Genomic DNA, 24,239 nt, shown 5'->3' with positions numbered 1-24,239 from the left:
TAGGTTTACTTCCTTGTGCTATACAGTAAATCCTTGTTGCTTATCTATTTTCTATATAGTAGTTTGTATCCATGAATCCTATACCCCTAATTTGTCCCTCTTCCCCATCCCTCTCCCCTTTGGTAACCAGAAGTTTGTTTTCTATGTTTGTAAGTCTATTTCTGTTTTGTATATACTATCATTTGTATTTTTTTTTTAGATTCCACATATGAATGATATTGTATAGTATTTGTCTTTGTCTGACTTATTTCATTAAGCATAATATTCTCTAGGTCTATCCATGTTGTTGCAAATGGCAGTAAATGGCAGTATTTCATTTTTCTTTATGGCTGAGTAATATTCCATTGTGTATATGTGTGTGTGTGTGTGTGTGTGTGTATCACATCTTCTTAAGTCAGTCATCTGTTGATGAGCACTTGGGTTGCATCCATGTCTTGGCTATTGTAAACAGTGCTGCTGTGAACATTGGGGTGCATGTAGCTTTTTGAATTAGTGTTTTTGTTTTTTCCGGTTATATACCCAAGAGTGGAATTGCTGGATCATATGGTAGTTCAGTTTTTAGCTTTCTAAGGAACCTCCATACTGTTTTCTGTAATGACTGCACTGATTTGCATTCCCACCAAAGGTGTACAAGGGTTCCCTTTTCTCCACATCCTCTCCAAAATTTATTTGTAGTTTTTTGATGGTAACCGTTCTGACTGGTGTGAGGTGACACCTCTTTGTGGTTTTGATTTCAATTTATTTAATAATTAGCAATGTTGAGCATCGTTTCATGTGCCTGTTACCCATCTGTATGTCTTCTTTGGAGAAATGTCTATTCAGGTATTCTGCCATGTTTTGATTGGATTGTTTGGTTTTTATGATACTGAGTTGTATGAGCCATTTGTATATTTTGGATGTTAACCCCTTGTTGGTCGCATCATTTGCAAATATTTTCTCTCATTCCACAGGTTATCTTTTTGTTTTGTTGATGGTTTCCTTTGCTGTGGAAAAGCTTTTAATTATCTAATAATCTATTTTTTTAATTAAAAAAATTTTTTTAACATCTTTGTTGGAGTATAAGTGCTTTACAATCGTGTGTTAGTTGCTGCTTTATAACAAAGTGAATCAGCTATATGTATACATATATCCCCATAGCTCCTCCCTCTTGCGTCTCCCTCCCACCCTCCCTATCCCACCCCTCTAGGTGGACACAACGCATAGAGCTGATCTCCCTGTGCTATGTGGCTGCTTTCCATTAGCTATCGATTTTACATTTGGTAGTGTATATATGTCCATCCCACTCTCCCACTTCATCCCAGCTTACCCTTCCCCTCCACATGTCCTCAAGTCCATTCTCTACGTCTGCATCTTTATCCTGTCCTGCCCCAAGGTTCTTCAGAACCTTTTTTTTTTATTTTAGATTCCATATATATGTGTTAGCATACAGTATTTGTTTTTCTCTTTCTGACTTTCTTCACTATGTATGACAGACTCTAGGTCCATCCACCTCACTACAAATAACTCAATTTAATAATCTATTTTAAATGTTACTCATATCTTCATTATGAAATGATATGACTAAAGTGGTGTAAGTAAATTAACTATATCTCTATAGTAAATTCATAATATGTCAGTCTAAAAAGTAAATAACAATCCTGAAGCATATCATTTTTTGAAAAAACTAACATCTAATTTGTTTTTTATGTAACCTCTTCTCTATAGACTAAAATTCTGCTGATTAATAAAAGTATAGACTACTTATAAAAAATAAATTTTATTTTAACTATAAATTCAAATACAGTTTGCAGTATCGACTTTCTGTTTTGTTAATGACCTTTTTCTGTTTTCATTCTTATAAGCAACATTCTTTTGTATGTACCTAACTAGTTCTTGGAAACCTATAGGTTTTTGGAAGCAGGTTACCTGAAAATTAGGAAACTAATATTGTATGTTTCAGTTAACTCACTGTAAGACAGAAGATAACTTTAATCATACTTTCCTCACCCTCAAAATGCAAAAGAACACTGCTTCTGGAGTCAAAGTCTTGAATGTGTGTTAAGTATCAATATGTTCTTAATGTATGTGTATCCTTGAGAAAGTTCCCTTAATTTCACAATGCCTCGGTGATCTCCTTTACAAAACTGGAATAATAAAATCTGCCATTTCTAGTTGTCAGGGTTGTCAGGAAGATTAAAGAAGATAAAATGTATGAAAATGTTTAAAAAATTGTCAAGAGTTCTACAAGTATAATGATTACTATTTTAGTCAGTAGTAATACCAAGATTATCAGGAACTTTTAAATATCTTAAGCCGCCTCTAAGACTTTACCTTTTACATAATTTTGAATTATTTTTGAAAAACAATTAAGCTCTAGTCATGTTATAAGAATATTAGGTGGACATTGTATCCTCTCTGTGGGCAACTTACCTTCTTAGTATGGGATTTTGGGGTGTATGATTGAATGGCTGTAAGTAATTGCCATATTCTTTCTGTTTTAGCTAAAGACAGGTCTGCATTTAATTTTCTCATTCAGTGTCTTATTGGTGTTATGATTGCAGTGTCAAGTGTAGCACCCAGAACAAAGCTGGCATTTAATATGTGTATGAAACTGACTTCCTTATTGGGACTTTTTGGAAATTTCAGCTAATTATAGTTCTGCCTACTTCTATTGTCTCAGAGTATTTGTAAATTTCAACTGCCGTAGTCCTGTTCTAGTCTCTCAGTAACCAAACCCACATCTGGCTAAACAACAGTTAAGCTCACCTATCTGAAAGGATTCGTATTTATAACCTGATGCAATTCTAGTCTAATATTAAAGCTGGTACTTTATAAATATATCCTTTAGGAAAGTTCGAGGGGCAGATTCTCAATCTGTGACTTAAAAGTTTGTCTTTCATATCAGTAACCCCTAATAATTCCAGTAGGCTTCAGTTTGTTTCCATCTGTGCAAGGGGACATACAAATCACCCTGTAACATAATCTACTCATTGATTTGCCAGAGCCAAAAACTATTCCTGAATTAATGGACAATTGATGAAAGATTAGTCAGGCAGTACCTTTAAAAATTACATATATGGGGCTTCCCTGGTGGCGCAGTGGTTAAGAATCCACCTGCCAATTAAAGGGACATGGGTTCGAGCCCTGGTCAGGGAAGATCTCACATGCCGTGGAGCAACTCGGCCTGTGCGCCACAACTACTGAGCCTGTGCTCTAGAGCCTGCGTGCTGCAACCACTGAGCCTGTGTGCCACAACTAATGAAGCCCGTGTGCCTAGAGCCCGTGCTCCGCAACAAGAGAAGCCACCGCATTGAGAAGCCCGCACACCACAGCAGAGAGTAGCCTCCGCTCGCTGCAACTAGAGGAAGCCTGCGCACAGCAACAAAGACCCAACACAGCCCAAAATAAATAAATTTATTTTTTTTAAATTACATATATGATATATGGTATATATATGTGTGTGTGTACATACGTATGTGTGTATACATACATGTGAACAAAGAATAAACATTAGCTTAAAGAGACTTATGACTCTTCAGACTATGCTTTGAGAACCATGATCTAGATCAGAGGTCTGTAAACTTTTTCTGTAAAAGACCATGATAGTCAATAATTTTGGCTGTGTAGACCATGCAGTCTGCTGGATCTACTTAATTCCGCTGCTGTAGCAAGAAGGCAGCTAAGGACTAATTTGCCGGAGGACCATAGTGTTTGCCCATCAGCCTAGATCCCTGAAATGCAGAGGAGATGTGATCTTGGTTAGGCACATCATTTAGCCACAGAGCACTTTCTTCTGAGGTGAGTTGTTTGAGTTCCTTTTTTTAGGTTGAACCGTATGAAATTGCTGATTTTGTAGGTCAAAAATGATCTAATGTTGGCAGTTTCATTTTGGTCAATCAAAGACAAAAAGCTATTTTACTTATAAAAACTGTTTAATCAGCAGACATAGTCTGTATTGCTATTGCTCTGGTGAATGATTTTATGGCAAATGAGGATAAATGACACTTTAATCTCTTTATAGCAGTCTTGTTGGGTGATGGAGTTAGTATAAGCTTTTCACTCTAACTCTATATCGAATAAATTTTCTCTGTGTAATTGTTTTATATTCTCTCAGTTATGATTAAGATTTTTAAATTTTTTTTATTGGTCTCTCATTTTATGGAAGTCTCCATCCCTTTTGAACTAGATAACAGAAATAGAAAGTTGAACTAGGTAACCTCTAAGTTTCTTTTCAATTTCTTTCAACTATGGGATTTAAGTATCTATTATATATAGAACATATTTCTCATTAACCTATTATTCTTATTATGGTTAATCCATAGCACAATACTAAGAGCCTAGTACAAATTTGATTCACCTTCCTCAAACCTTCAAATTTTACCACGTTTCTGCTTTCTTTCTTGAAGTTCTCCTGTCTTCTCACTGCTTAACTATCTTCATATAGTTAGCTCCCAAATCACCATTTCCAATTTAAAAATTAAAATGAAAAAGTATAAAATAGGGCTTCCCTGGTGGCGCAGTGGTTGAGAATCCGCCTGCTGATGCAGGGGATACGGGTTCGTGCCCCGGTCCGGGAAGATCCCACATGCCGCGGAGCGGCTGGGCCCGTGAGCCATGGCAGCTGAGCCTGCGCGTCCGGAGCCTGTGCTCCGCAGTGGGAGAGGCCACAACAGTGAGAGGCCCGCGTACACCCCCCCAAAAAAAATAAGATGGCATGTTAAGTTCTGCTCCAAATTCATAGTAATCATAAAAAAAAACAAACCCCAGAAAGTTTATCTTGGCTAGATAATGAGATAAACATGGACTAGAAACAAAATAGAAAGACAGAGAGGTGAGTGGACTGAAACAGACGTCTTGAGCTCTCAGTATAGAAGTAGGTCCTGGCTTCTGGGAGTTCAGGTTCTGCAGGTTGCTAGAAATTAAAAGTGTTTCACACGCAATGCTCTTTCAACACCCTGAATAGATCAGTAGTATTTCAGATACCACTATATCAGGGTCCCTAAAATATCAGTATATGAAGGTGAAGTGGAGGCAACTAGATTATAGATCTAGTGATCTATAATCACTAGATAAGGAGGAATAACCAGAGAGAGGAAAAAGGAAAAGTAAAGATTTTATACTCAAAATAAGCTTACAGAATTCAACCAACAAAATCAATATTTGGAAAATGAATTTACTCCAGATAAAAAGTCTAAGAATTCTATATATTTAGGGTGCCAAAGAGACAAATTATGGAATGATGTCATTAAAAAGGATAAAAAATTAGGAGAATATTAAGAAGAACCAATTAGAAAACTTGGAAATTAAGAAAGAAAGAAACAGTCACTGGATTAAAAAAAAAAACAAAAACCTCAATAGGTATGATGAACTCTAGACTGAACAGAGTTGAAGAGAATTCATAAACTGGAAGATTGTACTGAAGAACTTATCCAAAATATAGGACAAACATATTAAAAAATGAGCCATTAAGACATACAAAGAATAACACCCAATAGAAGATTCAGATAAAAAGAAGAAATTATGGCTGAAAAGGAATATTTGAAGGGATTACAGCTTAGAATTTTCTAGAACTGAAGGAAGACATGAACCTCCATAATGAAAATACACTCTACTTAAATACATTTTAGAGAACCTCAGGTCATCACAGATAAAAACTCTTTTCTAAAAGATTCAAAGAGAAAAAGGAGGGACAGTAGGAGCCCAGACTTCTCATTGACTGCAGTAGACGACCTAAGGTATTAGGGCTTCTATCCTCAAACAGTTAAGGAACACTAAGGAATGTTATATAATGGAAACAACAAAACAGACACATACATAGAACTTAAAAACAAAGGACTGGGGACTTTCCTGGTGGCCCAGTGGATCTATACTTTTATATACAATTAAACTATCATTTATGAATGAAGGCAAAATAGAGTGTCATAGATACCAGAGAATTTCTACCCACCGGATTCTTTAGCATTGACAGGACTTATTTAGGATAAGACCTAAATAAATGGAGATACATACTATGTTCATGAAGTGGAAGACTCAATATTATTAAGATGCCAGTCCTTCACAGATTGATCTGTAGATTCAGTGCCATCCCAATCTAAATTCCAGAACTCTACAGCTCAATACTTAAAAAAAAAAAAAGACAAACAAACCAATTTAACAGTGGGCAAAAGACTTACAAACACAACAGTGGAGGATATACAAAAGGCCAGTTGGCATGTGAAAAAGTGTTCATTATCAGTTGTCAGGAAAATACACATTAAAGCTGTAAAGAAATACCACTACACAACTAGAATGGATAAAACTAAAAAGTCTGCCAACATTAAGTGTTATTGAGGTTGTGGAACAATTATAACTCTCATACATTGCTAATGGGAATGTAAAACAGCAATTTTTTATAAAGTGTACACCAATCCTTTGATAGAGAAAAATCCATTTCTAGGTTTTATTGAAGAGAAGTGAAGACATTTGTCCACAAAAGACTTGTATAGGCATATTCATAGCAGATTTATTTACAATAGTGAAAAATTAAAGCATACTGTTAACACTCATACAATGGATTACTGTTCAGCGATAAAAAAGAACAAACTAGGAAAGGAAAAACTAAGGTGAAAAAAAATCAAAACATTTATTATTTATGTTAGGCTAGGCATTGGCTGGAAAGGGATACAAGAGAACTTTCTGGGGAGTTGGAAATGTTCTATACCATAATACCTATTTGTCAAAAGTATACAGCTAGAAATTGTACATTTCAATGTATGTAAATATTATCAAAAATAACTAATAACGATGATGATAATGATTATGGAGTAAGGTGGTAGGGAATAGGTGAAGGTATAAATGACACAGAAATGACAGAATATTGGGATGATTGAGCTATCATTTTATTGTTGTCTGCATATGTTAAACTATATATAACTTTTGAAGAAATTAAGAAAGAAAAATGTCTTATGTTTACCCAGACATTTACCAGTTCCAGTCATCTTCATTCTTTCCTATAGATAAAGTACTGTTGTAATTTCCCTTCAGCCTTTAGAATTTGTTAGCATTTCTAAAAGTCCCCTGGCCATGAATTTTCTCAGTTCTTTATCTGAAAATGGCTTTATTTTGATTTCAGTTTTAAAGGGCATTTTCAGTAGAGAATTATGAGTTGATAGTTTTTCTTTCTTTCATTCAACACCTTAAATATGTCCTTCCATTGTAGTCTGGCTTTTGTTGTTTTAGTTGAGAGCTTCCATCTTATTTATATTTTTGTTCCCGTTTGTGTAATATACCACTTTTCTCTGCTTTCAAGATAGATTTTCTCTTTATCTTTGAATTGAAGCAGTTGGTCTATGATGTGCCTATTTGTGGTTTTCCTTGTGTTTATCAGCCTATAAGTTAATGTCATTTATAAAATTTAGGATGTTTTATTCAGATATTTTTCATTCCCCTTCTATTCCTCCTCTCCTTCAGGGTCTTTTTTTCTCTTCTCTGTTCTTCAGATTAGGTAATTTTAATTGATTCATCTTCAGCTTCACTTCTTGTATCTCCCATCTTCAGTTTATTGTTAAGAGTATCCAGTCAGTTTTTAATTGCATTTATTGAACTTTGCAACTTGAAACTTTCACTTGTTTTCTTTTGATATTTTCTGTCTATTCATTTATTGTGCACATATCCTACTTTTAAGTCTTTTACATGTTTATAATAGCTGGTCTAAAGTGCTTGTCTGATAATTGTAATATCTGAGAAATCTTTGGAATCTATTTTACTGACTTTTTTTCATGGAGTATGGGTCACATTTTCCTATTTCTTTGCATGTCTAGTGTTTTTTGGTTGGATACTTGACTTTTTAAATGATGGATTTTAGAGACTCAATTCTGTTTTGCTTCTCTGAAAAATAATTTTTACTCTAGAAGGCAGTTAACTTGACTGAATTCAAATTCCAGACTCTTTGTCTCCGCTGTAGCGGTAGCAGTTGAAATCTTTACTTCAGTTTCTAGCTGCTGATTTTCTGCGAGGACCCCTAGGGTCCCCTCCTTCACCTCATGATTAGTTTAGTGGACAGCACAGGTCTTGGGAGCTCTTTGTGTACAGATTTCAGAGAGCGTCTCCTCTTTGGCTCCCTCCCTTCCATGATATTCTTCCTAAATTTCTGGTAGTTCTCCAGCCTTGAGCTCTGTCATCTGATGTCAAGCCAGTAAGACTTGGCTTTCTACTCAACCTACCCCCAGTGGCAAGCAGATTTAGCAGTGCCCTCCGCCAAAAAATGCAAATGTACAAATCTCACCTCTTGCAAATTTACTCACCCAGTCACTGTCCTCCCCTTGCCAGGGAATGTGTGCTCTCTGCAGGCAGGATAGATTTCAGAGAGGAAAGGGAGGACTAAGTTTATTGCTCTCAAATCCAATCAGATAAGTTACTCTTCCTTGCGTATGAAGGAGCTAGTGAGGGAGTGGAGAGAGGCCAGGAGTATACTGTTCAAGCTACATCAGCAAGTGAGTTGAGGTAGGGAAGAGATGTTCTCTTCTGATACTCCTAAGAAGTTTGTTCTCTTAACTGATTGGACCTAAGCCTACGTCAGCTTAGTAGAAGAGATCAGCAGTTTGTTATACAGTTGGACTGACCCTCATGCTGATAACAGTCTGGAGGGGAAATCTAATTGAAAACCATCAAAAGCAAGCAAAAGCAGACAGAAATTGGAGGGGAAAGATAAACTGCAAGTTTTCCCGCAAGACTTTGTGTCAGATGGTATAATGCTTACATCAAATCTATTACCCCCCTGTACTATTTTCTATCCCAAATTATGTCCAACCCAGTTACCAGCATAGCACATGAGAGGTACTGCAGTTAAATGATAATTAATCTATACTGTCCAGGAATCCAGGAGGATATCCAAAGGAGAATATCCAGCAAATATCTGTAAGAGTGGCCACTTGTGGACTTTACATTTTGTCTTTGTTCTATATAATGCTTTTTATTTAAACCTACTTTGTCTGATATTAATGTGGCTACCCCTGCTTTCATTTTCTTTCTACTATATTTACCTGGTATATCTTTTTTTATATAAATTTATTTTATATTTATTTTTGGCTGCACTGGGTCTTTGTTGCTGCATGCGGGCTTTCTCTAGTTGCAGCGAGCTGGGGCTACTCTTCATTGCAGTGCACAGGCTTCTCATTGCAGTGGCCTCTCCTGTTGCGGAGCACGGGTTCTAGGTGCGCGGGCTTCAGTAGTTGTGGCGCACGGGCTTAGTTGCTCCATGGCACGTGGGATCTTCCTGGACCAGGGATCGAACCCGTGTCCCCTGCATTGACAGGCATATTCTTAACCACTGAGCCACCAGGGAAGTCCCTACCTGGTATATCTTAACCCATAATTCTTTATCATTTTGTTTTAAGTGGATCCCAAATAGCATATCATTGTATATACTATTTTATTTTTTATGATTTGAGATTCTTTTTATTTAAGAGGAAGTTTGCTTTTATTATAGTAAATAATATAATTGTTCTTATTCTGTCGTCTTAGTTTACACAGTTTGTTATGTTGCCTTACTCCTGTTTTTCCAGTCTTCTTTTGCTAGTTTTTCTCGTTCTCTTGTTTTGCTCCTGATAACTTAGAAATTAGACATCCTATTTTTATTTGATTAGTAATTTCAAGATAAAAAGAAAGTGAACTTCTGTTTCTTTACCAACATTAAGAATACATTGATTATCTATAGATTCCCCTGGAAATGAGTCACATATTTTAGTACCTCCCTTTGTTCCTACCTCCCACCGTTTATTGGAATAGTCTGGGCTTTTAAAACTATTATTATTATTTCTTTTTTTTACATTTCATTAATGAACACTTTTCACATTTGCATTTCCTTAATGTAGCCATGTTAACCATGTTAAGAACAATTACTTAGACATTAATTTTTAAGTTTACAAAAGGTTACAATTTTCATCTCTATTTCTTTTATAACATATCTCCCTTATACTTAAGATCTTTATTTTTGTTAATTTATTGGATACTAAAGTATCTGAATCTTTGCATATCTGAGGGTATATACTAAATGTGTATTCTTCTGACATAGCAGTTAATCCATAGGAAATATTCCTAAGGAAATGATAGCAGGATGCAAAGATGTGTGTACAAGTTCATTTTTCAGTATTATTACAAAAGCAAAAATCAGAAACTAATAAGAGTCTACACATAGAGACTGGTCGAACAAAATAAAATTATTTCCAGCCATTACTGCAAAATCATAACAGTTTTATCACTTTGTCACCTAATTAATGTATCATTAATCTTTTTGCCTGTTACTTGTGCAAGTTATAATTAAAACATAAATTTAGACCATACAAAGTAAACATTAGCATGTTTAGCTGTCAACATTAATATTCTATTTAGTATCTTTCAGTTTTTCAATTAGATTAAATATTGGCTAAATAGATATTTATTATTGAAAATATTTTTTAAGAAATTTAATCTTAGTTATTTCTTGTAGTCACTCCATGGATTTTTTTGGGCAACCCAGACCAGAAGATAACCAGTCAGTAGTCAGCAGAATGCAAAAGAAATACTGGAAAACCAAACAGGTCTTTATCAAAGCAACCGGGAAAAAGGAGGATGAGCACGTAGTGGCATCTGATGCTGAACTGGATGCTAAACTTGAGGTAAATTTTAGGATTCTGTGTACTGCATATAACTTGTTATTATCTAGGACGACTAAGGGGACTATGACAAGCTTTCATACTGAAGAACTTATCGGGATAAATGCAAAATTTGATAATAGAATAATTGTATCCATTTGTCAATCAGATCTTCTGGATAGGAGATCATAATTCTCACAGATTGAGGATTGGCAGAACTGGTGTTCATAAATTAGATAAATCATGAACTAAGTAATTTCTCTGGCACAAGTATTGTAATTTTTATGCTGTGTTAATGAATTAATTATGTTTCTAATTGGGACCATATACTCATTATGTATCATGTCATAATATTTTGTACTATTTTAACTGAAGTCTATACCTCACTGCAATACATTAACTGAAATCAAATAGTGAGTGAGAATTTTACAAGTTGGAGTTTTTGTTTCTATTATTAAGGGGTGGAGTTAATTGAAGTATGTCATATGCATGTTTGGTTCTGTTTTTCATTTTAAATAAAAGGACTAATTACCAGGAAACAACTTTAAACATATAGGTGTCTTATGCTTTTAAGTAATTAAGCTAAGTAGAAGGAAGGTCTCATGTACATTAATGAAAAAAATCTAGATTTTTAAATGCAGATTTGCTAATTCCATGTATATATACTAATGTAACTTTTACAAACATTTCCAGGCAGGAGTTCTGTTATGCTTGGAATGTAGTAATCTGTTGGGATTCTTAAATATTCTTAAATATTTTTAAATAGAGGTCTGATTAAATAGGTCTTAATCTACTAAGTAATTTTATTCTGCAGAAAATAAACTTTTGTAATTGCCCTAACAAACATGGAAATAGAAATTACTTCTATTTAACAAGCTTTTTGTGTTGAAAAGTACTATTTGTGTTGAAAAGTATTCTTCTTAGGATTCAGTGACAAATGTGGAAAAAAATCAAGGGACTTTATTATAAGTAATATGTTTTAGCACCAGGGGAACTCTTCACTGTTGCTACATATAGTCCCACAGATGTATATTTTTTTGTATTGTTTCACATCATTAGGTAATGTGTGGGTGACATTTTATATTCAGTGTAATTCTTGTCCATTAGACAAATATTTGGAATCAACCAAGAACTTTCTCCCACAATTGTACTAATTTTTTTAAGAATGAGAAATAGTTTCATTTCAAGTATACATACAAGTGTGCATACTTAAATTATCATGTTGTATACTTTAAATATATTACAGTTTTGTTTGTCAAATTATACCTCACTAAAACTGAAAAAGATTTTTATTATAAGAGTGAGAAGCAATAGTATGTAAATCTTTCAAGTACCCATGGGAAAAAGATCATAATCACTTCATCATAACAGAACTATCATTTTTGTATTCTTTTCTAATCCCCTTCCATATGGATTTAAAGCAGCTTTTTAAATTGCCAAATCCGTATACCAAGTGTAATCCAAACATACTTTAACTTTTGTGGAAATTTGATGGTTGCTCCTCCACTTAGATTTTAGTGTCTATTATCAGTCTTCCTTTGGTCTGATCAAACATCAAAATAACAACAAAACTACATCAGAGATAGATCTTTCAGGCTTAATGGTGATATTGGAAGTTCATTTGATATTCAAAGGATTAGGGCCTAATATTATACCACAGTGCCAAGGTCTTTTTGAACTAAAGTCTCATAGCAACTCTTCAGGGAAGGACTTTGTGAGTCTTCTTTAGGCTGCACCCTAAAACCCAAGCTGGCTTGCTTCTCTGGGAAAACCCAAATGTATAGATATGTGTGAAGAGTTACCTCATGTGTATGTGTCCTGATCTCAAATTTTCACTTGCTTGCTTTGAAATGGGAGCCTACTGGGTATTTTATTTTTTTGTTAGCTATTAGCAGCAGTGATAATGAAGGGATTAATATTCATGGAAAATTCTAAACAAAAATAATCAACAAGTAATTTATTTTTGATGTTGTAACACATTATTTAATTTTTATGATAAACTCACTGACCTGTTTTGCTTAGACCAATATTGGAGAGAAGTCAGACTCCGAGTTAGTTAGTGTTTTCTAAGGCTATCTCTACTCTTTTCATCTGTGGTAAGCAATGTTTGACGTAGTTTATATTAGATTTACCTTTTTGCTATTTAGATAGTTTGGAGCTGAGGGGAGGACAAATTCCACAGTTATAAATTTTTATTAGTTCCCATGTATTTATCACCATTTCTTCCAACCCTCATGGGGGAAATCTAAATGTGCTTTTTCTACACCTGAAATAAAACCAAAACTGAAGTATATCACAGTCAAGGAAAATAGACATAATACTTATAAGAAAATGTTTTGCTTTTGAAGTGCTTTTTAAATATTTTATATTTGTTTATGGTTCTTTACATTGTCCTAATAAAATTTATATTTCAAAGGTTTTTCACTCCATTCAAGAGACATGCACTGAACTTCTGAAGATAGTTGAGAAATATCAGCTAAAACTCAATGGTATGAAATCATAGATATCTATCTGACAATTCCCATTTAAAATAAATATTCATTTGCATTTTTTACAATGAAAGATTTAATGTAAAAATAGTAGTTTATTGAATTATTTTGTGGACAGTTTCTAATGACAAAAATGAGTATTTACAGTGACCTGTTCTCAAATCCCCCAGTGTCCTCAGTTCATCAGATCCTCTGACAGATTCATTTCGCTGAGTTGAGTTTTCCTTCCCAGAGTCTCAGCTGGATTTGCTTCCATCATTTAAAAGCTCTCTTTCTCCACCCCTACTTGCTCTAGCAGCTGCCATCCCATTCCTCTGCTCCTTTCACAGGGAATTTCGACATAATTATCGGTAGGCACAGTGTCCATTCCTTTCCTTCCACTTTCTCTCGTACTCACCCCAGTCAGGTTTTCACGCCCACCACTCCATCAGATTGCTCTTGTCATAGTCATGAAGCAATAAATCCAGGGACCAATTCTCAGTCTGTGTCACATTATTTAACACAGTTGATTATCCTCCCCCTCCTTGAGACACTCTCTGCGCTTGGCTTCCAGGTACCACACGTCCCTGGATTTCTTTTTAATGGTCATTCCTTCTCATTATCGTGCCACTGATGGAATCTCCTCTCTTCTATTTTTTTAAATAATTATTTTATTTTATTTATGGCTGTGTTGGGTCTTCGTTGCTGCGCCCGGGCTTTCTCTAGTTGTGGCGAGCGGTGTCTACTCTTTGTTGCGGTGCGCAAGCTTCTCATTGCGGTGGCTTCTCTTGTTGCGGAGCACGGGCTCTAGGTGCGTGGGCTTCAGTAGTTGTGGCACACAGGCTCAGTAGTTGTGGTGCACGGGCTTAGTTGCTCCACGGCATGTGGGATCTTCCCAGACCAGGGCTCGAACCCGTGTCCCCTGCATTGGCAGGTGGATTCTTAACCACTGCGCCATCAGGGAGGCCCTCTCCTCTCTTGACCTCTTCTGGTTGGAACTCAATCTTTGGATCTCTTCTCCTGCCTTAATTACGGTTCCCTACTGGACATGGCCACCTCTCTGATTCTGTTACTTCTCTAATCTCATCTCCTCTTGAGCCATGTTAATCTCCTTCACAGTAGGCATATCTGCATAGTAGGCTCCCAATCTTCTTTAGGTATGTGGTCAAGTGTCATCTTTTTAGTGAGTCCTTCCCTGACCCCCATATCTAAAATGAAATACCCCTCTTTCTCATAAGTCTGTCTACTTAACAATAGAACTTAACAGTATTCAACATTCTGTATATTTTATCTGTTGTTTTTCTTACCACCACTAGAATACGCTCTCCTTAAGGACAGGAATTTGTCTGTTTATTTCTGGTCTCCTAGCCTAGAAACAATGTCTAGCATACAGTCCATACTTAATACATATTTGCTCAATGAATGGTTTTCTTGTGTAGCTGTGTAAATTGGTCTCAAAATTTTACAATCAAAGTTCATGTATTGTCCCGTTAAAGCAAGAAATCCATTATAGCATGATAATTTTTTGAGTGCCTGTCATGTGTAAAACTATGTCCTTTTCCCAAGGCAGTAGTTCGAGAAACAACTTTTTGTAACAAAATAAGAGACAAGAATAGTGTGTAATTGAATTCAGGATAGTGATACAGACATACCTCTGAATTCTCTTGGAGTGAAAGATAACTGTGTATTAGCGTGATTGGTAAAGGCAACTCCATAGATGGGAATTGAGGTAAAACGTAAAAGTTATACAGATGTTGAATATGTGGGAAGAAAGGGAATTGGAGTCAAGGAATAAGGTTAAAGAGTGAGAACAGTCTGCATGATGGAAGTGTTTGTAATTGGGACTAGTAGGGTGATACAAGAGCAAAGGAAGATTCGAGTCAGATTGCTAAGGACCTTAAATATTTTGCCAAGCAGTAAAAAGCCATTGCAATCATTGGAGCAAGGGAGTCCTGTGACAGAAATGTAAATGTAAAGAAACATTGGCAAGTTTGTGCATACTGCATTTTGTCCTGGAATCACCAGATCTCTTAGCATGCTGGTGGAGCATTTCAGGGTAAGGAAGAGATATACATATATAGATTTCATCATGTACTTTCTCTTCAAGATTGTGTATGACCGTGTGATTTCTTGAAGACTGTTTTATTAATAGATCTTCTGTTGAGACTAACATTGGACAATTGCAGTAGATTCCTCCATCACTATAAAGCTTTATGAGAATAACTTGGCTGGGGAAGAACACGTAGGAGTAGGGTCTCTAGTTTTTGGCAGCAGGTCCCAGCACAGAACTAGGACAGATTCAGCTTCACCTCCTCCCCTCTCTGCATTGATAAGGATGAGGCTCAATGATGGTTCATGTTCAATTGATATTTGTTAATGAGGTAGTCCAAGTTCCCAGAGAGCTTTCTGGATCATCTACAAGTTAATTTTTTTTTCTAGTAGTTTTCATTGAGGTATATTTTATGAAGTTTTGATTCAAAGGAAATGTGTAATCTGTACATCTTTGAAGTAATGAGAATATTAAATTAACCAGATTCCTCAAATCCAATCCACACTTAATCAGATTAATTGTTCATAGAACAGCACACGGTTTTATTAAAGATGATACTACAGAATGTGTCTCCCAGGCTGGGAGACAAGAATAAGTTAAGTTTAAATAGAAAGCCAGGGGCTTCCCTGGTGGCGCAGTGGTTAAGAATCTGACTGCCAATGCAGGGGACACAGGTTTGAGCCCTGGTCCAGAAAGATCCCACATGCCGCGGAGCAGCTAAGCCCATGCACCACAACTACTGAGCCTGCACTCTAGAGCCCGCAAGCCACAACTACTGAAGCCCGTGTGCCTAGAGCCCGTGCTCCGCAACAAGAGAAGCCACTGCAATGAGAAGCCCGCACACTGCAATGAAGAGTAGCCCCCGCTTGACGCAACTAGAGAAAGCCTGCGCACAGCAACGAAGACCCAATGCAGCCAAAAATAAATAAATTAAATAAATAAATAAATAGAAACCCCCAAATACTTTGTAAGAGGCAATGATCCTAAAATGCATCTCTGCATGTTTGAAAATGCGTCATCTGTGGTTTTGTTTTATTTTATTATTTTGGATTTTTTTTTCACTAAAGATCAGTCTTTCCTGAAGTGAAGTCCATAAAGTCAGTGCATCAAAATCATCTGGAGTGCTTGTTTAAAAAAAAAACAAAAAAAACCAGATCCTCCAACCTGTAAAATCAGAATTTCTGGAGATGAAGCCCAGGAATTTGCATTTTAAAAATAAGTGTCTCTCCTTCCACCCCCAAGTAATTCTTATGTATAGAGAATCATTGCTGTGAGAATTTTAGTAGTGTGTATGTGTGTATGTGTGTGTGTGTGTGTGTTTTAAACCAATGATGAAATGAAACAATGAACTATACTCTCATCTTTTCCCTAGTTATATCGGAGGAAGAAAACGAACTAGGGCTCTTTTTAAAGTTCCAAGCAGAACGGGATACAACGCAGGCTGGCAAAATGATGGATGCCACTGGCAAGGCACTCTGTTCTTCAGCCAAGCAAAGGTTTATCATGGTTTTGCATCATCCTTAAATTTGTAGTCAGTATGACAGTTTTGATGTGTGTAGTTAAATTTGCATATTTGTAAAGGTTTCTCTTCATTCCAGTAGAGGGTTAAAAGAGATGTATATTGCAATATATAGTTGTTTTGATGCCTAGCTCTTATTTATTTTGAATTTAAAATAATTATTTAAAAATTGACATTCACAGGTTGCTTAATTCCTAGAAATAGACTTGAGGCCTGTACTTAAATTTCTTAAGTGGTTTAATGTAACAGAGGCACAGAATGGCTAAAATTTAAATATGTATATATATTTTTTTCACTTTTTGGATATTATACTATCTATGAGTACATTGGAACTTTCCTCTTTTTAGGCAGAGGAAAAATCTTCTTAATTATATACTTTGCATTCATTATTTTACAACTTTTTAACATAAAGATACCTGCTGCAAAGAATCTCCTACAATTACTAAATAAAGCCAAAATCTTTGCATTTTCTAGAGAAAATTAAAAATAGACTTTATTGGACCTGTAATGACAATGTATAACTTAAGTGGCTTTATTCTGAAACACCATATTAGTGCAAAAGTCCACCTTTAAGGAGGTGACAAAGAGATAGCCAATAAAAGCCCCTCCATTGCCACTAAGTCAAAAGCAGACCTGAGGAGCTGGGTTTGACTTGTGTTTCTTAAATCCTTTTTTCTCTTGTTCTCATCCTCAGCTGCTAAGAATTTTATCCTCATTCCTTCATCTAGCATTTTATCTGCTTTTCTATACCCAGGTTTTCCCTAAATTTGTCAAAAGAAAGGCTTTCTGCTTATAGGATTATGCTTTATAATTATAGGATCTCTTTACTCAAGGAATTCTTTTCTAAATGGCAGATTTACTTGGCAGATTATTTATACATGGATAAACATCTAAAATGTTGCAAAAATGATATATTGATATTTCCTGAAACAAGAAAGGGAGAGATATAAACACATCTTTATTAACAGTTCAAAGCTAACTGTATGATCCTTATTTGCTTTCTGAGTTTCTTAGGCATCTTAATAATTTCCTGTTTATAGACTCATCTTGATAGCAAGTTCTGCTTTATGGTTGTTTTGTTTTATTTTGCTCATGGGATGTACTTGCCTCTTGTTTTTACCTCTCTGCCATTAGATTGGCTCTGTATACTCCCCTGTCTCGTCTTAAGCAAGAAGTAGCAACATTCAGTCAAAGGGCAGTATCTGATACCTTGATGACAGTCAATCGGATGGAGCAGGCACGCACAGAATATAGAGGAGCTCTGCTGTGGATGAAAGACGTGTCCCAAGAACTGGACCCAGACACCTTAAAACAAATGGAAAAGTTCCGAAAAGTATGAAAATACATCCCTTTTTTTATGTTTTCTTGAAGTTCTACAGAATAATTTAATCAAGAGTATAAAACGTCAGACTATTTTTGGAAAATGTGTTATATTATAAATTCTTGGTTGCTTGGAAATCTTCAGTTAACATACAAAAGGTTGTCACACTTTTTTTTTTTTTTTTACTCTTTGAGTGGCATAATAGATCTACCTTTTAGATGTTGCCTACCTGGACTTTTAGGAGTTGTTTGCAGGAGGAAAACAGTTCATTAGTCAGGAAAAAAAACTTAAGTAAAAACCCATGTAAAATGATTATTAATTATAAGTGAAGGTTATCAAATTTTTCATTCTGCCACAATACATAGTTTGACCACAAACTGTTGAAGCAACTATATGTATGAACATATATTTTGCTAAGTAAACTCCTTATTACAAATTGTATTCCCTGAATTTACCATACATGAATAGTAAAATTCACTCACTCCTTCATAAAGTGCCTATAATAAACATCCGTATTTATATTTAGTATTGATAGAGTCTTTTTACTAGCCGTTACAGGTTCTTTGCCTTAATGATTACTCCAACAGACCTGGGCAGTAGCTGGACACATGGCCTCAGGCAACCTGTTATTCTGTCCCCTTTATAATCCTTGACAATTAGAATACAATCCAAGGGAGTGGTTACACAACATTGTCAACGCACTAGTGTCACTGAATTGTACAGTTTTAAAACGGTTAAGTATATGTTATGTGAATTTCACCTCAATTAAAAAAAGAGAATATGATCCACACCTCTCATCTAGACCCAAATAGCCCTGCACAGTCTGATCCCTGGTCCCTCTCCTGCCACACCTTGTACAGTACTTACTGTCTGTGCTCCAGCCCTTCCTATGCTTGAGGAAGGGATCGGCTCTACCCTATTCCTTCCTGCTCTGGAAACACTTCCCACACCCAGGACTTCTGTCCTTCCTTTTCCCTGGCTCTAGAAGGCTCTCCTCAGGGTCTTAGCAGGGCCCGCTCATCATCTTCCTATCCCAGTTCACACATCATGCATGAACTCACCAAGGGCTTCCCTGACCATCGAATCAAATGTTGTCACCCATTTCTGTTGCATTTATATGTTATCTTTGTGACTTGAGATTATATGTTTATTTTCTTTTTTTCCTGGGCCTCCTCACTCAGGGATGGTGAGGAAGAACATTGTTCACCACAGCATCCCAGGGCCTGGAACAGTGCCTGGCACATAATAGAGACCTACTTCATAAGTATTTGTTGAATGAATGAATGAGTATATTTAAAGTTGAGTATTCACACTATTTGGTGATAAATGACTCATTTATAAGAAATATAATAAGCCTGTATTTAAGTTTATAAACATATCTGTATGATTCAGAACTATTATTAATGCTTCTCAACACTTTTACTATGTCCTCTTTCCATTTATTCTTCTACTATTTCTTAGGTAAATATTATCCATCAGTAGTTTTGGATGTTTGTTTTTATTTGGAATGTTTTTTTTTTTCTTAACTATGTACTTTCTATCTTTCATCACATAGTTTCTCAGCATAAAGATATCTGCTGGAAAGAGTCTCCTACAGTTACTAAAAATAGCCAAAATCTTTTCCATTAATTTTGAAATAATACAGGGAAAGGGAATTAGTCTTTACTACAATTTCACGTGTCTGAAAACATGTATCATAAACCTGTGTGGTATATTTATTTCTGTATTATAAGCAATAATAACTAACATTTTTGTGGTTGCAGGTACAGATCCAAGTGAGAAATAGCAAAGCTTCTTTTGACAAGTTAAAGATGGATGTTTGTCAGAAAGTGGATTTACTTGGAGCTAGTCGCTGCAATATGTTGTCTCATTCACTCGCTACCTACCAGGTACCCACCTCCATGGTCAGCATGTCCTTGCAGTAAAGATGAGTGGTGAGATTCCTTTTTAAAAGTTGTCTAAAGAGTGCAAAAAAACTGTATAATCGATCAGATTCCTTTGACTTTGCTGAAATTGCTTATTGAGTTATGACATTCAGAATCATGAATGGAAAAGACTTTTCCAGTCTTTTCAGACTGGAAAAGGCCTTAGGGTCTTTCTTTGCCTACTCCACATTATTCCCCTAGGAGAGACAGATAGACACTTACAGACTGTCTAGGGTTGAGGAGGGAAATGTGGAGAGGAGGCAAGATTCAAGGCCTATTAGCCTTGGTTCATTCAGAGCTACTCCATTTTAAACTAGTTCTGCATACAGTTTCATTTGAAGCAAATATGCTGGGGCTCCCCGAGCTCTGGAGCCTATGAGCCACAACTACTGAGCCCAAATGCCAGAGCTACTGAAGCCTACATGCCTAGAGCCCATGCTCTGCAACACTTTTCTATCATTTTATGGATGAGGAAAGTGAGAATTAAATGAGAATTAAATGGCAATGTTGGGCTTAAAAACTTAAGTTTTCTAATTCTAGGTCTTGTGTTCTTTTCATTCTGCCAAATTGCCATTCCACACCACTTTAATCTCAGAAGTCTCATTTGTGCTTACTTTATTCCAAATCATACATAAATAGCATACAATGAGTAAGTTAGATATTAACAGGTAGCAGTTAACTGATTTTATCAGGTATTTGTAAATGACAAAATAGGAGAATACTTTTTTTACATGAGAAAACAATACAAACTAAAGGAAATGGATATTCACCTAATTCAGTTCAGTACTGTGGAATTCCAGAAATCAAGAGAGGATACACTTGAAAATAAAAGTATGTGACAAGACTTCCCTGGTGGCCCAGTGGTTAAGACTCTGTGCTTCCACTGCAGGGAGAATTACTTGAGTTAGCTTGATAACACATTTTTTTGACAAGTCTTTCTTGAACTCTGAATGAAAGTCCAAATTTAGTGGTACAAATTATTTTACTCCAATTAATAAAGGTTTGTATTATATGCATACCAACATTTATACATATACTTCTAATGCAATATGATATTTTGGTGCTTTTACCATTTTTCTTTGGATTCCTCAGAAGGTGTTCTAATCTGCCAGTTTCATTCTCTTGGCTGCAATTACTCTCTAGCTGGCTCCAGTGTACATTTCAGTGCTGTATACGGATAGGCACACATACATGCAGATACAATGCCAATTCTTACGGAGAATTACTGTTTACAGTGCTTGCTGGTTCACCAAACTTGGACATTGATTTTAGTTCCTACTTCTTATTACTTGACAACTGTTCATCTACTATAGTGAGGAAAAATAGCACTGAAAAAAGAGGAGAGGAAGGAGAACTATAGTGTCACCTTTTCTTTTTCTGCAGAGGACACTGCTTGGATTCTGGGAGAAAACAGCTCGAATGATGTCCCAAATCCATGGGACCTGTATTGGCTTTCATCCATATGATTTTGTAGCTCTCAAGGTACATTTCTTTCAATGGTCTTTTCTTAGATTTATTACACTTCATTTGGATAATAACTTTGAAACTACTTTTTGCTAAGCCTAATTTCAACTTTACAAAACACTGGGAAACATTTTTCTACACTCTTTCAGCCATTTTTCTGAAGTTCCCTGATTCCAGATTCTACCAGCAGCACTAAACAAATACGTGGAAATACTGCTGGTGGGCTCAAGATATTTGTAGGGTGGGGGGAAGGGGGAATAAAAGAAAGAGAAAGTGAAAAGGAAATTAAAATACAAAAGAGAGAAAAGGTTATGGAAAGGAAAAACTTAAGAGGAACAAGTGATGGAAAGTGGTAATGTGTTTTCAAAAATGACCACGTTACCCACCTGACAATTTTAGGAGTTAAAGAATCTCCTTGCTTTACTTTTACACTCATGTCATAGATGTGATTCATGACACAAAAATTATGCCAGTTTTGGTCATTATGTATGTGTGGTTGCCTCTGAAGAGACTACTGTATTAGGTCAGCTCTTTCTGTAACACCTACGTGAAAATGTACCCTTCCTGTCAACCTTCTGTGCATATGGCTTATCCAGCAGAGATGCACTGTGTTAATCATTTCTTCAGTTCTGGTAAGCTAGGTTTCAGTATCTTTGAACTTATCATTCTGCTTTATTTTCAGTAGAGCTTGAAAATGTTGAGTGTGCCTAAGTTGGATGTGATATCTGTGATGGGTTCATATCCTGCAACTGTATATTACAGGGGCTTAGTATGGATTTTTAAGTCAGGTTCTGACATAGCATCTTCTGTTTTTGGTAGGTACCTTTGAATTCATTTTTTGTTGTTGTGTATGTGTTTTGTTTTTTACTTTTTCTATGTTAATGCTTTACTGTATAGCATACTGTGTATTTAGGGAAATTTAATATCCAATTTCTGCTCAGACTTGAAGTTGAAAATCTTTAGTCGTATTTAGAACGTTGCAGTACCGGCTGGCGACACAGTGTAAGTCTTCTTTTTCTTTGGCATATCACAGAGTGGTGAACCCTGTGGCTGGCCCATGGTGTGCATAGTGGCTACAGGCTGCCAGGATACAAAGGACACAGGGCTCGGGTCAAATTACATCTGCATACATCTCCCATATCTCACACTCTCTACTTTATAACTCTTCCTGTTTTATATTGTTCTTTAAAATTTTTGTTCTCATTTTCGTTTGCACAAAGAGAGAAACAGATTCTCTGCATCTATTTAACACTGAATTTCTTACCCTTAGCAGCTACAAGACACTCCAGTCAAGCTTACTGAAGACCACAAGGAAGAACGAATAGAAGACAGCTCTCTCCCGGAAGACCTCAATAAGTAAGCAGACAAAAGTTACAGATCACGTTATGGAAGTCCTGGATACCATTGTACCATATGTTTGGAAAGAGTTGCTTCTTCTTTGGTTTACCGAATACTTATTTCTCTGTCATTTTTCCAATTAACGTTAAACGTTTGTTTTGAAACCTACCACCCCCCTCCCCCATTTTTAACATGGTAGGCAAGGTTGATGATAGGAATACAGAACAGTTTGGGTGATAAACCCAAATTCTGTAGTGTGGGAGACTGAGCCTTGTATTAAGAGCCCTTACCTAGTGAATCCCAGAAGGGGCGGCTTGAAAAAGAAAGGGACAGGTGTCAGCAGCTATGAGACAGAAGCTACTGAAAATCTGTCTCCAAAACAACACAGATGGGACTGGGATTGGTTACCCGAAAATGGAGGCTCTTGCTGTGCACATCTTTCATGTTGCCTCTTTCCTTCCCTTTAATTACGTCTTACCTTTGTTTTCCTTTCAGAACTGCCACTTGTCATTTTAACCAGACTGCACTGAGTATAGTAGCGAACCCAGAAATAGGCCCAAACAATGACAACCATATATTGTTTAGTGGAAGGTGATCTGAAATATAAGTATTTCACCCTTTTCTCTAGGGGGAAATACAAATATTTTTACTAACTTGGATATATAAATGTTTTAGTATATAGATTACACAATCAAATGTATAGATATGAATTAAATGTATTAACTTAGTTATACATTGACATTTAAAATTGTACATTAAGTATATTAAATTGGTAAATATTTCCATTATCACATTTTATGGAAGTTTTATTCAGAATCTTCTCATACATCTTCAGCATTATGAAAGCTACCTTTTTAAAAAATTTTTTTTTATTTATTTTATTTTGGGCTGCATTGGGTCCTCGTTGCTGCGCGCAGGCTTTCTCTAGCTGCGTCGAGCAGGGGCTACTCTTTGTTGCGGTTTGCGAGCTTCTCATTGCGGTGGCTTCTCTTGTGGAGCAAGGGCTTTGGGCACGCTGGCTTCAGTAGTTGTGGCTCGGAGGCTCTAGAGCACAGGCTCAGTAGTTGTGGCGCACAGGCATGTGGGATCTTCCCGGACCAGGGCTCAAACCCGTGTTCCCTGCATTGGCAGGCGGATTCTTAACCACTGCGCCACCAGGGAAGTCCGAAAGCTACCTTTTGAGTTAACTAAAAGATTCCAAAGCACTTACCTTCTCTTCCATTCAAAGTGTTTAAAACACCATCTATGTATTCTGTCGTTGGAAATTTCATCCCAAATCAAAGTATCTGTTTCCTCTGTAGGCTTATTTTGTAGCATTTGCAAATAAATACTATATTGCTTTTTAAGTGTCTTTAAAGACTTATTTTATTTATTTATTTATTTATTTTTTAATTAGTTTCTGCTTTATAACAAAGTGAATCAGTCATACATATACATCTGTTCCCACATCCCTTCCCTCATGCATCTCCCTCCCTCCCACCCTCCCCATCCCACCCCTCCAGGCGGTCACAAAGCACTGAGCTGATCTCCCTGTGCTCTGCGGCTGCTTCCCACTATCTATCTAC

At 36.2% G+C, this 24,239-nt stretch overlaps 1 protein-coding gene across 2 annotated transcripts in view; it reads left to right on the top strand.

Annotated features, from left to right (window-relative positions):
• The window catches only part of ICA1L (islet cell autoantigen 1 like), a 72,454-nt gene that overhangs the window by 16,042 nt on the left and 32,173 nt on the right, over positions 1–24,239 (top strand). The window contains exons 2-8 of one of the 2 annotated variants that reach the window (XM_081241712.1): positions 10,445–10,613; positions 13,006–13,078; positions 16,480–16,603; positions 17,761–17,959; positions 19,711–19,836; positions 21,256–21,354; positions 22,610–22,692. In XM_081241712.1, the coding sequence (XP_081097838.1) occupies positions 10,445–10,613; positions 13,006–13,078; positions 16,480–16,603; positions 17,761–17,959; positions 19,711–19,836; positions 21,256–21,354; positions 22,610–22,692 (873 nt within the window). Of the gene's footprint in view, positions 1–10,444; positions 10,614–13,005; positions 13,079–16,479; positions 16,604–17,760; positions 17,960–19,710; positions 19,837–21,255; positions 21,355–22,606; positions 22,693–24,239 lie in introns of both variants that reach the window. The other variant, XM_081241711.1, reaches the window with a different exon arrangement.

Source organism: Mesoplodon bidens (genome assembly GCF_964165515.1).
Source record: "Mesoplodon bidens genome assembly, chromosome: 8".
NCBI classification, from domain to species: Eukaryota; Metazoa; Chordata; class Mammalia; order Artiodactyla; family Ziphiidae; genus Mesoplodon; species Mesoplodon bidens.
The sequence above is the reverse complement of the archived record's forward strand: the minus strand, read 5'-3'. Positions and strand labels throughout refer to the sequence as shown.